Source organism: Ambystoma mexicanum, chromosome 9 (assembly GCF_040938575.1).
Source record: "Ambystoma mexicanum isolate Mex_15411 chromosome 9, UKY_AmexF1_1, whole genome shotgun sequence".
Taxonomy (NCBI): Eukaryota; Metazoa; Chordata; class Amphibia; order Caudata; family Ambystomatidae; genus Ambystoma; species Ambystoma mexicanum.
In genome coordinates this window covers 181708026-181723337 of record NC_090931.1, presented here as the reverse complement: position 1 = coordinate 181723337, position 15312 = coordinate 181708026, and the positions used below count along the sequence as shown (strand labels likewise).

At 43.5% G+C, this 15312-nt stretch overlaps 1 protein-coding gene across 1 annotated transcript in view; it reads right to left on the bottom strand.

The window, feature by feature from the left end:
- Positions 1–15312, bottom strand: part of IFT46 (intraflagellar transport 46) — a 229254-nt gene that overhangs the window by 139340 nt on the left and 74602 nt on the right. The window contains exon 2 of the mRNA XM_069614429.1: positions 7909–8005. Within this exon, the coding sequence (XP_069470530.1) occupies positions 7909–8005 (97 nt within the window). The remainder of the gene's footprint in view (positions 1–7908; positions 8006–15312) is intronic.

The following is a 15312-nucleotide window of genomic DNA, read 5'->3' as shown; positions in this document are numbered from 1 at the left end:
CTTACGACGTCCCTCGGAGAAAACGCCGGTAGAATTATTAGGCCCGACAGGCACCTCAGGGCGAACCCCGGTAACAGAGCGATCAATGCCCCTCCCGGCTCGAGAGGAACCCGGAAAGGTATCCCCCGGCCGGGGTGCTCTGAAAAGTAAAGAACTTACCGGGCGTTTTTTCTTCTCGTCGATGAACGCCTGAAAATGCGAAGGAGGAGTCCGTCCGAACACCTCCTCCCACCGCTCCAACCGACGTTGAAGTGCCCGGACCGAAAGGGAGTCACAGTAAAAACAGGAGTCCCAACGGTGTTCCGGACCCAAACACTCTAAACAAAGAGGATGGGGATCCGCCCTCGCGAAGCGACGGTGACACGATGAACAGTCTGGAAAATCTAGTTTAAAAGACATAGACGGACTAGTAAACGAACGCTAGCGAGAGCCAGAGAGGGGAAAAAAGAGAAGAAAATCTTCGGAGGATGCAAGTGCGTCCGGCCCCGATCGTGCGGAGAAAAGGACTGATGGGCGATGCGCGGGCGGAGCCAAGGTGGGCGGGGTTACGGCCGCGTGCCGGGCCCCGCGCAGGAAAGAGAGGAGGGACACATTTTTGAAAATAATTTGGATGCTTTTTACAAAGTGCTCCGGTCCCGTCCCACAGGACAGAGAGATGTCCCATAAGTATGGAGGGAAGGGGACGGGACGTAGGAGTATTCCTTTTATGCCATTATTGGTCAAATGCGCAGAGTGTATCACAGGAATTGGGGCCTTTTTTTTTAGTAGTTCAACAGTCTCATAATTTGGCCTATTTGCGTTGGGATCAGCAGTCAAGGGATGAGAAGCAAGTATTTGCGATGCAACGGGCTCTGCATCATCAGAGGCTAGACCAAATCTAAACTCTTGGCATGAGGTTTTATGGTCCTCGGTAGATCTTGAATCAGAGGGATGGTCAATCATCTTTGAATGTGCCACTGTTTTTACCCCCCTAGTGAGATTTACCTTGTCGGCTACTAGCTGATTTCCACAAGTATTCGAACTTAATTGCTGTCCTTCTTGACCTTCCTGATAAGAAGGTGGTGTCGAGAGAGCCTCAAATTGCGTCAATATACGAGTGTGTTGTGACGGAGACACAGAATCACTGTAGGAGTCAGCACCCTCACGGTTAGACCGAGTTGAGTTTTTTCCTTCTGATTAATCTGAGGCTCATGATTGCTACACGAATGAAGCCTTGGTCTTTTCTGAGTTGGAGTTATGACCCTTGCGTCTGTCTCAGCTGGGTCTCGAGGGCTCTGTAGCTGCAGCGAAGGATTATTATCGATGCAGGTCTCCAAAGGTTCTATATCAGTAGGGTCATCCTGTTGATGGACAGAATTAGCTGCAACAAGGTTTTCCGAGCATGTGGTGCTCTTAAGAGCCGTCTAACATCTTTGGGATGCTCACACAATGAGATGACACAGTAGTCGGGATTTCTGTTGTTGACGTTTGAGCAGTCTTTAAACTAGCCCCCGTTCACTTCCATTTTATTTTTTTAAGGGAGGGCTGTGAGAGAACTCTTGCACATAGTGGTGTGCGTTTCCTCTTTTTTTGAGCCAACAAATGGGCAGCAAATGAGGCCATAACCCCGGTCGGCACAGTAAAGATATTGCAGGCGACGATTGCCGGTTCTCTTGCTCTATGCCCTCTTCTGTAGAGTAAGACTGAGAACCAGCGTCAGTGTGACCCTGACTCACCAACGGAGAGGCAACTCGCAACGGTGTGGGCAAGGTTGTTGTAGGTTCCGTTGCTGGCAAATATGTGGAGAATACCCTTTTTTCCCTTTCGATTTCTCCAAGCCGACTGTTGGCCGCCAAAGCTGATGCATCACAGGTTCTAAATGATCTGTTTGAGACACTAATAGCGCAGCGGGAGGGGCCGGTGGGTCCGTAGGCCTACCTATGTCATCCTCTCCTCGTTTCGTGGTATCACCAAGCGACAAACGTGGATGATTCTGTGTCGCGGAGGATGGCAGAAATAATCTTCAATGACGAAGGTGAGTAGATAGGCGCTCTTGGTCTTTGCAGGGGGGAAACAAGATGGCTTGAAATCAGCTGTAGTGACAACGGCTGGCAAGAAGCAGATGTACCTTTTGCAAATTACTTTCAGCTTCTTCAGTTACTAGAGCTGGGCCATCGTTGGCAACCTCTATCCCTCCAACACCCATGGAATCACTCACCCGCCTTGACGTTTGATGTGCAGGGTGGAAAAGTCAGCAACTCCGATGGTTAATGTCTGTTCTCTGGAATCTTTCTCAGTAACTTTCACTTCCGGAGTTCCCCGTTTGTTTAAGTTCCTCAACATCTTGCTGCACAAGAGGCTCCAACTTCCTAGATTCCGTTGGGTCCCCAAACCGAAACTCCCAGCCTACTCATTCCAGTCAACTACTGTCGGCTGACTGGTGAGTGGCTGGACTCGGCTTGGGACTCCGCGTAGGCTCTCTGTGCTGGGGTAGATCAATTATAGGAATCGTTAAAGTCACAGGAGCACTGGAGCAGTAGCAGTAGCGTTGGAGATCAAACGCTATTTTCTTTTCAGGCGCAGCAGACAAACACAGAGAACTTCCAATCGGCCAGTCTTTTCAAGAGTGACTGACTCGACTTGGGACTCTGCAGAGGCGCTGCGCGCCTCCGTAGGTCAATTATAGGAATCCTTAAAGTCACTGGGGCAGCAGCAGTAGCATTGAAGCTCAAACGCCGTTTTCTTCGCAGGCGCAGAAGAGAAACGATATTTCATCGTCTCAAGCTCGTCCTGAGCACCACAAACTCTACAAGATCGTTCATGTTTTGGAAGGCCTCATCTCAGTCACAGGCACTGCAAAGTAGGGACCTGGTTCACTTTAAACCTAAGATATTGATTTCTAGACATATTTCATGGGAAAAGATGTATATATATCTGGATAAAACGCTCCATTCTCTAGACGTTTTTGCTTTTTTCTACGTTAAGGGAACATTTGTTTAGTTGCTCCATCGCAGAGATCCAATCACTTTCAAATGTTTTGTTTTTTGGTTGGATTGGGATTTTATTGTAGTTAATTCATCAGTGTTTGAATCTATTTGTGTCAGTAAGATCCCATTGTATTGTGCAAACTTAACTAAGCTCTTCCATGATTTATAAGCAATAATATTCCTAATGTCCACAAAGAAAGAATTTGCAGGGGGATCAACCATCTTTACATAAGAGAGCTTCTTCCATGAGGCTATACACTCCAATGATATGAGACCAAACTCATGTCTTATTATGAGAATAAGAATAGCCATTGGCCGGCCTAGAGTGGTTTTCCACATAACTCCTTCTATTGCGTTGAGGATTTTCTCCAAGTCCATCAAGCAGAAGTCAAGTCCATATGTTAAGATGGGGGACAATTTTCATTGAATTACATTTTATAAAAGGAACTAATGTGAATTTACACAGCCTTATATCAACCCTTTTGAACTGGGCCTGGAGGGGCTTAATCTTGGCTCTTAAATACAGCATAACTGAATCTTTTAAAAGATAGTTGGAAATATTGAACCTAGAGATACAAGAAGGCTGATATTTCAAGTTTAATGTCCCCCACCCTCTAATACATCACTTTGGGGCATTGTTTGTTGATATAAATCATATTTTGTGATGTATTACCATTCACCAGTAAGTTATAGCATAGCAGGTAAATGTTTCCAATTTCCTTTGTAGACCTACAGGGGTTCTACCAAAGAACAGATCGGCAAAAGCATGCCAGAGTATGGGAGATATTCCCAGTTTAGCTGCAAAACAATTCGAATTGTTCCATCGGTCCCCAATATCAGAAATATAGAGATTAAACATAAATTGAGCCAAGGTGCAGCCCTGCCTCAGTCACACAAATGTGTCAATGGCTTGTGTTAGTAGAACTTCATTCAGTCTTAGTTTAATTGCTGTATTAGTATAAAGTAGCATAATCAAGTTAAGAATGTCATCTGGAATACCCCATTAGAAAAGTTTACTCCATACTTTTTCTTGATTTATCCTATCGAAAGCTTTGGGCATATCCATGCTGGCAATATAAATGGTTTTCCAAGCTTTCCTCTGGCTAGAGTGTGCAGGGGGGCAAGGATTGACCCATTAAGGAAGGAACCTAAACACTTTCTGAATCCAATTTGGAATTTCGACAGTAGCCCCAACTTTTCCACACATATATCAAGCTCTTTCAAGATGGTTACTAGATGTGTCGAGTATAGCAATCTGACAGTAGTTGGCAGGATTGAATCTATCCCCTTTTTTAAAAAACATGTATAATATAGGAGATATGCCAGCTTTGAGGGAGCAAATCATTCCACAAAACATGATTAAAAAGGTTAAAAATAATCTTTGCCTAAAGTTCGGGATTACATTTAATTGTAATACGGGCAAATGAGTCAGGACCTGGAGCTCTAGATGCCTTCGATTTCCATATAGCTTCGTAAACACCCTCAATACCAAACTACGATCCCTTCTCTTAAGTTTATTCCAGAAATATTGAAGGTAGGATCCCATTCTTTAATCAGTTCATTTATAAAAGGTCACCCAGAACATTTCATCAATAAGGCAAATCTGAACTTGTCGGTTTGCAATATGATATGGGTCTAAAGTGTTGATCTTCCAGAAGGCAGATGCATCCTTATTGCAGGTGGAATATAACGTTGTTTGGCTACCAGCTGTATACAACTCACATGTCATCCTCTTACAAAAAAGACAATACTTCTGACCTATCTTTCTTTTGTTTAGTCTATATCCTTCCTTATTGTGTCTAAATAGATGTTTGATCTTCCTAATATTTCATTTTTGTCATTTGGCTAGTACCAACCTAGAATTATAAAGATGCTTCTTGGGTTTAAGTAAATTACATCTACCTTTGGTGTTAATCCTAGTCAGATAATCATGGATAGTGTTATTAATCGTATCCGTATTAAAGTCATGACTGTGGTCAATGGACTATTTTTCCATTAATTCCAACACTAAGTTATTAAATTTGTGTAAGAAAGTAGTATTCCAATGTACAGTTAGTCGGTTGTTAGAGATCGTCCCCAGTGCCAAAAGAGTGAAATTCCATTCCCAAATGAGCAATATCCAAATGAAATGAAATCATAGCGTAATCACCAAAGCCACTGAATTTTACAATGAACATTTATGCTGCACTGATTCAGAGATAAGAACATCCCTCTTTTCCATGTAATAGTTTGGGAGGGAAGGAGATTTGGCCCTGGGGTTAGCACATTTAGAGTCCATAAATCCCACCCACCTTTCACCTCTTTTTACCTCTTTCTGCAAGTCTGTCTTTTAACACTGTGAGGCTTGGCTTAACACAAAAGGACCTACCTTTCATCTGGAGTTATGGGGTTTAATCATCTTGTATTTCCCATCAAGCACAGGGTAATGTCTTAAAATCAATAAACAGCACATTAAAATCCTCACTTTGCACAAAACAAGGCTGTTTGGATATCTTTGTCTGGAAATCTCTGCTTTCCTACCATTTACTCTTGTGGACAACTGGGACATTTCTGTGTTTGTATGCAGGTGGCCGCTACTGAATTACCCTATGTGTTGTAATGATAGCCCCTAACACCTCCCAAGTCTTTATGCTGGACATTTTTAGAAAGGTTTGCTCACAAATCAGTTGGTCTGTAACTCATACTTCACTTTTTATAGTTCTTGTACTGCTTCAGATGTGAACTGCTACTGCACATGGAGGAAATTACACTTGTTTATTTTCTTAACTTTACACGGGCCAGTTAACATGCTTTCTTAAATCCTATATTTATAAAATACAAAACTTCAGTAAATATCCAAGTACAGAAGTAGATTAGAAGAGTATGGTTAAAGAATAGAGATAGTAAGTAAAAAAATAAGTCTCTTGAGGAAAAGAAAACTGTGCTCAGTATATGTACATAGCTCATATGCCCCCTGATATAAGTCCAATGGTACAAGAAGCACAAAGGAGACAATTTTAAAAAAGAAAGATTTTGCACACAGATAATAAAGCATTTGCTTTTCCAGTTTTGATGGGAATGAAAATGCTGATATTAACTCTTTGTAAAGAGCTTTACATAGTTGCCTCATCAGTCATATTTCACAGCTCTTCCAAGTTAGACAGCTTACAATCACTGAAACGGACATTTCAAATGAATGTAATTGTTTTTTGTATTGAATGAATAAACAAGCCAACTCAAGACACTGCTTTTATCAAAAGCACCATTTACAGATTTGCAATACTAGCAATCCAACATTAAAAGGTGATTTTACCATAGAAGGAAATTTAAAAAAATACAAATTTCGGGCTTTATCCAACAATACATTTATTGGCAACACGCCTCTAGACGACATAACATGAGGGAAAGGGAACAGAAGGAAAAGGGGGACATAACTAGAGGATAGAAAAATAAAAAGCAATACACCCCCACCTCCACAGAGGTTTTCAGATACAATACACAAATGAGTGCCATTTGTTCGACCCCCTGCCTACAGGATCTGCTTTGGGGAAAACCCTGCATGATCTTCCAGAGAAAAACAGTGGCTTGATCACACATCAGTGCCCTACACCCCCAACTAGCAATAGAAATAAACCAAAAGTAGTATACAAAAGATTCCCCCTTAACGTCATTTGGGAAAAACTGCACATTTCGGCCTATGTGAGCTTGCAACTTAATGGAGTAACCAAAAGTTGCCTGAACCCATAGTTTCCCTTTCTATGATTTAACCACCCCCACTCCTGCAGTTGTGGCAAATCTCTGTTAACTCGCATTAGGGCTTTCTTTCCGCTGATCATGTAAGGGCTCCAGTTAAGGAGTATTAACACACAATGTTCTCTGTGCCTACCACTTTGCGTCTGAACGTCTCCTGCAATAGGCTATCCCTTGCTCCTCCAGCACAACCCCCTGAATTATTAATCACTGCCAACACCTCCCCAAAACTCCCCATCCCCATGAAGGAAGATACCCGATAGCGAGCCTCTTGAAGGTAGTCAGCAAATTCTGTGTATCAAAAGGGAATCAGAGTCTCCACAGACTTCCAGGAGTTCATCTAGTACAGCAGAAGGTGGAAGCTCTCCTTCGTTCAGCTTATTGTTGGTAGATAAGCAAAGAATGCATAATTGTGACCCTCAGCTGTGGTCATGGAAGTATTAAAGTAAAGTTCAAACTCGCAAAAAGCTCTCAGCTATTTGTGTTTTTGAAGTCCTAATACAACTGCAAAGAGGGTTAAAGCACTGTGGCCCTTGCTTCAGTAGAATCCAACCCCTCCAGTATATTCCCCAGTGACTGCTCCACTTTCTAGACTCGTCCACTCACTTCTTCCAGTTTGGATTCAATAGCCTGCACCACCTTCTCTAGGTTTCCCATCTAAGAAATCATGTCTACGCAGAAGGCATTTAAAGATTTCAGGAGAGCATGCTACTAAGCTATTTACTACAGTTCTGCTCAGGAGCCAGCCCTCATGCGTTCTGCCAGCCCCTTAAAGACAAGCCACTTGCTGCTTAAAAAAATTAAAAATAATAATATATCATCTTCTGCGCGCATCACTGTTCTGCCATGCCATGACACTTGTGTACTACACAACACTGATTGGCCTACGTGTCCGCTCTAGAGTCTCCAATTATATTTTCCAGCATAGATCCATGTGTTTGAAAGTTTTCATTCAATTCTATGTCTGTGACATCAGCACAGCTTGATCAAAGAGCCCTGCAAACAAATGGCAGGCCCGTGGCGAAGTGCTCCAAATAGGTGCATCCATAATCTTTAAATCGTTGAACAATAAACCATGACATTAATACAACATGATTATGTTAACAGAAGTTTTTTTTCTCCATTTAGAGAAGTCTTTTCATTGAGTATACACACAAACAAACATTGTTGTCCTTTAGATAAAAACACCATGCAGTGCCCACATTCATATTACCTTGCTGTCGAGGTGTTGGTGTGTATATGCTTGCCACTTCCTCTGAATCATTTATTTCCAGGCTCTCATCATATGGCTGGTTCTCAACTAGCTTGGTCTAGAAGTAACAAGGAACGAAACCTCAAGTCAGAGAAAAAGGAACACATCCACTTTCCAACAGTTAACACAGGTAAAAGTGCAAAACAAAATGTCCATGCATATGTAGTAGCTACGCACACCACTTTGAAACAGTTCCATGTGTTAATATCAGCGCAAAAATATCACTATACAAAAATATTGCCATATTTTTGCGGCGATATTGAGCCATGGAACCTGCGTGGGACATCCCTGCAACCCCCATCATTTTTTTAATGGAGCGGGGCGCCCCCCGCAACTGCTTGGTCCCAATAACCCCATAAATGATCCCCATTAATAATATCGCCTATGTCCTTACCCCCACAACCATATATATGACGATATTATTGGTGGGGATAATATTACCCGATACCTTTGAAACTACACAGGAAGACCACCAGTATGATATTCATGAAGCTTCATTGATCAACCATGTTAATGTAACCAGACTGTCCTCTCAGCAGAGCCATCTCCCAACATATTTTGTATGCCATTCACCTCTGCAGAAGTGTTTCTTCCCACCAAGACACTTCTCATGTGTAAGGCAATCGCGCCCTTCCATGACCATGTGTATCAATCTGTGGCAATACATCAATATACCTTCAGACAGTGGAATATAGGAGCAGTGCAGGCATTTCTTGTAGGTGTGCAGGAGGTCACAAAAGGATGTATGCACCAAATACCTCACATCGAAACATACAAAAGGACCAATTTGGAAAATGACACAGAAATATAATGGCTAGCAATTAATCTACATAAGCAAGGTTTTGAGGGCTACACATCATGGTGTCTATTGGCAGACATGTGCCTTGTGTTACGAACTGTCATGGAGAATCATTTTAAAATGGTGCATCTTTTCTAAACGCTATTAGCTGCACCAAGACAATTGAACAAGCAAATTAAATCTAAAGTAGTTGTACATGGCAATTGTAACCATGTCAAGTACAAACAAATATCAGAATAATCCAATGGCTGATGATACTGTGAGTTCTCCCAAATTCACTAAGATGCAAGGGTGTCTTCCAATGCTTACACAGACACAAAGATCATTTGCCATAAATCTATGCCATAAATCTATGCACCTTGGACTATAATCCTGTCTATCGTGTAGTGATTGTTCTGATCTAATTATAGCACTTTAAATTGAGAATTTCCAAGAAGTCCCATCTAGTTGTCAGACAGACAACTCTTTCTAGCCAGCACTACGTTTCTTCATGCACCATTTTAGCATGATCTGGTAATGCATTTATGTATTATTCGCCTATGTGCTGTATTTTCTTGTCAACGTTATACTCTTCTGAGCCATCTCCCTATCTGCCTGTTGACATCGCTATCCATCTTGACATATGGTGTATCAAGTTGTGCATAGGGAGACCATTCAAAACGTGTAAAAAACTGACCAAACATCCGCCACCTACATTTTTTCATAACTTTGACAATATACCACTCTACCCAACAGCACTTGCTACTTGAATTATGTAGGGTGTTCAACCACGTTTGGGTTACATGTCTTGGAACATGGGACAAAAGCCCTCATTTCACTTTTAAAACATATTTGTCAAAGGGATGCATTCTTGAATTCTTGAATGGCATGCACAAATTTGCCCCCACAGACGTGCCATATCTTGCAGGTCAAATGCAGATGGTGTAAATACACAAAGTTATGGGAACAGATTGTCCTGGCTTTGGTTGAAAGTCCCCTGCCATTATCTCGATACTGTGAAGGTATCAGGAAGTAGACACAGACAACAGAGTAAAGTTTGGGCTACAATATTTATTAAATTCACAAAGGTTTTGGTTAATGCCCTAAGCTAAGGTGGATTTTCCAAGCTAAACTAAAACTAATGATAGTCTGTGTCGGGAAGGCTAAAGTAAATATCAGTCTGTGTCCAAAACCTATACTTGCCCTCAAACTTATTTGTTCTAATTATGTAGGGATGTCCGCATCAAATTAAATTGTTCGAACAAACGCTCAGAGCTTCTTCCAGCTCTTGCTCAGAAAGGGGTTCTCCCTTCCCCAAGATTCCAAATAGTTCACTTTCAATCACAAGGGGTTCCCTTTCCCAAGCTTCCAAATCTCTCACTGTTTTCACAATAACACAAAGCCTCATGATTCTTCCCAGCTTTCAGGCTTTCTGCTCTTTCATCAAAATCAAAGTTCAACTCCTTTAGTTCACAATATATCAGCTTCTCCTGATATTCAACCATAAACTGATCGATGATTCACGTGGCTTCTCTTCAGTGGGGTGTATTCGGTCCAGGCACAGTTGTCAGACCACATGGTCCACCCATTAAAGATCATGCAACCAACACACCAGATTTGCTTCTTTTCCACAGTAGCACCACCATTGCTTCGGCTCAACAGCGGTATTGGACTACTGCAGTCCTTTCAAAACACTTATTTTTACACCATTCACTTGTTGGTTTATCACAACTTGCTTGCAGCTTGCCACAACTTTCAATTCTGTACAGTTCCTCTTTTCCTTAAGGTTCTTGCCAATGCTTGCTTGTCCTCATTGTGTACAATTCACCATTCTTCATTACCAAGACTTGCTTTCTTTAATGTTCATGATTGATGGTTCCTTTGCATCAGGGAACACATTGCTTTGCTTTCCATTCACGTGGCATTTGCTCATTTTCACTTTCCATTGGTTCAGTATTGAAAATTATAATTAATTCGTCTTTAACCCAATGTTACTACAAATTCCCAGTTCACTCTCCAGCTGGGAATTTACATCTTGCTTATTTTCTTTTCATTCAGTATTAAACTTGCTGGTTTTCTGGCCCTTTTGCGGCCTTCTTACTTTTTATACAGTTCGGTATTCAAAATCTGCTTTGTTCATCAATCTTCATATCATGTTACACTTTAAACGGCAATCCTATTGCTTTTTCGCTCACTTGCGAGCACTCCGACCTTCCTGTACCATGCGGCTCGCACCACAGCATCCCGGAGTCATTCAGCCTCACCTGACTCACCGGGTATGCTGTCTTCGTGTGCCCTTCTCTGCTTTGGTTGGTCCTTTGTGGCTGCTGCTGTTACCGGCTTGGCAGGCCCCTCCTCCAGGACCTCTGATACCTCAGGCTACCGGAGAGGGAGTCCTAGTGACTCCAGGAGGTAGGCAGCGCGACCCTCACCCCGGTGACCTTCCGACAACGACAGCCACACTCTGCTTCTGCTGCAATAACTGGAGCCCTACAGCATCTCAGATACGCATCTCCCTGCCTTCACCTCCGGCTCCCACGTCAGCAAGCATTCCACAAGCATTCCACAGGCAATCTCCCAGGCCAACTCCAAGGCAATCTCGATCTCCTCATCCTCACCTGAGGAGGCCATTTATACCACCTTTTTGGCCCCAGGTGCAGGCCATTTGCATCCATTTCACAACGGTCTTGGTACTCGGCACCCCTCTTCTTCTTTCCAGTACAAGAGTGGTGGCTTGTGTATGTCTGAGTCAATAAAGGTTGAATGCAAGTTCCTATGTTGCCTCTTCCTCGGCTCAATTACAGAGCGGTGTGCAATGGGAGAGGCTTTTTGAATACAATAGGGAAGGGATTGGAATTGGGGGACATTTAATTCCTGATGAAAGGGAAATGGGGAATACTGTGTCTCATCCAAGGGTGTCTCATCGCCACTCCCCAAGTCTCCTACTCCCAGGTGATTCTCCGTCACATATCCACCCCCAGGCTCAGAATCCAATAGCAATCGCCTTTCCCTGGCCACTGAGGGCAGGTGGGAAGGGTAATTTGGAGAAAGAATTGAGGATGCCCTCAGATTCCTCACACAACCATCCCCTATGTCGGGGGGATCTGGCAGTTTCACAAGGGAATCGAGACAGAAGTCGATATTTTCTTGATCTCGACCGTTCCTATGTTCCACTGTCAAACAGTACGGCTGCAGATCTAGAAATCAATGCATAACCCATGGATTGGATTCCTTTCTCTGGCTAATCCACACTAAAAGGGTAAATGGTCAGTAACTAACCCGAATGTACTCCCCAACAGATATGTATGATAGCCCATTTTAATCACAAAGGCCTCCAGCTCGATCACAGAATAGTGTTTCTCCCTGGGAAAGAGTTTGTTACTTATAAAGTATGGGATGTTCCTGTTACACATCGCGGCAAGTGGTCGTTATGGGCACGGACCCGCTTGTGCGGCGCCCTGATTCCAAGCATCTCCAAGATGGAAGCTAGCGTTTCTTTCCGACCCGCTGGCAGCGGTCTAGTAGTTGCACGCTCTCTTGACGTGCGGCCGACCGGTCACGTGATCCTTTATCCGGAAACCGAAGCGACCAGTGCTTCGCGTCGCTTCTGTCTTTGACGCTCCGTGAGTTCGTTGCTGTATCCTTCCTCTTCATGCACACATTTCTCTTTACCATTAGCGGTTCCTACTTACCCTGTTGCTTTCTCTCATCAGATCCTCTGCTCTGCATTCGCTGGTTTCTTTTTCCACCGGCTTCGCCAACCCATCTTGTTTGTCTTCTATTCGGGCCAGACCCACATCTGAGTAAGTACCCTTTCTCTAGGGTTCCCTTTGAGACTGGCCAGGCTCTCATTTCCTATTATCCTTCCAGGCTTCCCCGAAGCTGTCCTTTGCAGTCAGATTCCAGACCCGAACTTTCCATTAGTCCGATTCGGGTGAGAGAGATCTCTTTGAAGCTCTTTTCTTTTCCATTCTACAGACCCTCCTCTAAACTGATTCCTATCTCTTCACCTCTCATTCCTGCAGACAAAGTGTCTGGTGTGATTCCCGGGGGTTCCTGCCGTAGACGTCCATCTTTCATCGTATCCTGATCTGCACGAGCTGGGATTCGTCCAGGGTTTTCTTCCCATTGAGGGTTTCCCTGGGAGTCCTGCCCGCTCTCCTGGGTTACTTTACCCTGGGTTGAGTGGCCAGGGCTGTCTCTGGGAACTTTTCACAGCTGCTTTGTCTTTCCAGATTGGAGTCATCGATTGCCAAGGTGAGCTGTTGTAAAGCTTTCACTTTATTTAGTTCTGCAGCTTACTCATATGTACACGAGTTCCCTAACAGAAATAACAGTAAGCGACGCCCAAAAAAGGAATATTGGCAATCGGGATTTCAAATGGAACAACAAATGCAGCAGCTAATGACGGCCATGCAGGCCATGTCATTAGAGGTACAATCCTTGAAACAGGACAATGCTCAGTTACGACATCACGTGGCCAGAGCTTTTTCAGACACTCCCCCGTCGTCCTTACATTCCATTAGGTATGACGGTGATCCCTATAGACTAAAAGAATTCCTTGACAGTTGTACCGTTCAATTCACATTTAAACCTCGCTTCTTCCCTACAGATAAAGATAAGGTCGGCTATGTCATTTCCCACCTCTCTGGTCCTGCGTTAGCCTGGGCGACTCCTTTAGTGACCTCCAACAATGTTATACTCGATTCTTACTCCGCTTTTACTAATAGTCTCAAATCCATGTTTGGAAGAAAGGAGATTTCGGTTGCTACTCAAGAGAGGCTTCTCGATTTAAAGCAAGGAAACAAGGAATTACTTTGGTATATCACTCAATTTAAACAACTGTCCTCTGAACTAGGCTGGCCAGATGAAGGTCTTCTTACTCTTTTTCGGAGAGGTCTCACAGATGAATTAAAGGACGAGGTCTCAAAAGTCCCTCGTCCCGCTAATCTAGCAGATATGATCACATTAACCATGCAGATTGACTACCGAATGCATGAAAGGACATGCGAAAGGAAAAAAGGAAAAGGTACACGTCCGCAGTGGGATTTTTCCACAACCCCTCAGAAATCTCCGTCTTCTACTGAAGAACCCATGCAAGTTGGGACCATTCGAGGACCGATCTCAGCCACTGAAAGAGATAGGAGAAGATCTTTGAAATTATGTATGTACTGTGGATCCTCCAATCATGTTTTGAAGGACTGTCACTTAGTTCCTCCTCGTCGCTCTCTTAGTCCCAAATCGGGAAACTTCAAAGCCTTACCGTCGAGGGAAGACCGGTAAGCGCCCAGTATCATTCTTCCCCGTATCAGACCAGTATGTCTCTTGACAACTCTCTAAACAACCAGGCCATGGTGGTAGTTTCTCTTTCCATCCTACTACCAGAAAATGTCATCCCTGGTATTCCGGCCTTAATAGACTGCGGTGCAGCCGGGAACTTTGTGGATGTGGAGTGGGCAAGATCACACGGTATCTCTCAGGTACCAAAGACGTTAGTTACTCCTATTCAAGGAGTAGACGGTACCCCTCTGAGTTCAGGCCCCATTAAGGACCAAACCATTCCGCTCACTTGTAAAATATCTAGCCATAAAGAAACCCTGGTTTTTGACGTAATCAGAACTGCCCATTATCCAATTATCCTGGGGCTCCCTTGGCTGAGATTGCATAATCCCTTCATAAACTGGACCGCGGGAACTTTTTTTTTAGGGTCAGAATATTGCGTCCGTCATTGTCTTTCTCAAGAATCTGTGGGGATTCGCATACCTGCAGATGAAACTCTCAAACCAACGGTATCTTCCATCAGCCAACTGGAGATTCCTGACTGTCATAAGCATTACCGATCAGTGTTTGAAAACCCCGAATTTCCTAATCTCCCTCCTCATCGAAGAGATGACTGTCACATAAACCTGCTTCCCGACCAGCCCATTCCCTTTGGCCGCATGTACGTCCTGTCGCAAAAGGAAAAGGCGGCATTAAAGGAATACCTTCAAACTCATTTACGGAATGGTCTAATTTCTGAGTCAGTGTCACCTGCAGGAGCTTCATTATTCTTTATTCCCAAAAAAGACTCTGATGAGCTCCGTCCCTGTATAGATTATCGAGGACTCAACAAGATAACCACAACTGACAAATATCCCATGCCTCTCATCACGGATATTGTGGAAGCTGTTCGAGGGGCTTCTTGGTATACCAAGTTGGACCTTCGTGGTGCTTACCATCTCATTCGTATTGCTCCAGGAGACGAATGGAAGACCGCTTTTCGGACTCCTTTTGGACATTATGAATATCACGTGATGCCATTTGGCTTAGTTAATGCACCTGCGATATTTCAGAGGTTCATGGATCATCTATTTGCCGACATATTGTTCAGATTTGCCATCATCTATCTCGACGATATCCTGGTTTACTCCAACAACCAAGAGGAACATATCCATCATGTTAACATTGTATTAGAATGCCTGCAGTCCAACCATCTCTATTGCAAAGCTTCCAAGTGTGAATTCCATCAGAAACAAGTTACCTACTTAGGATTTGTCCTTTCTTCCCTGGGCATCTCCATGGACCCCAAAAAGATTTCCGCAGTTGTG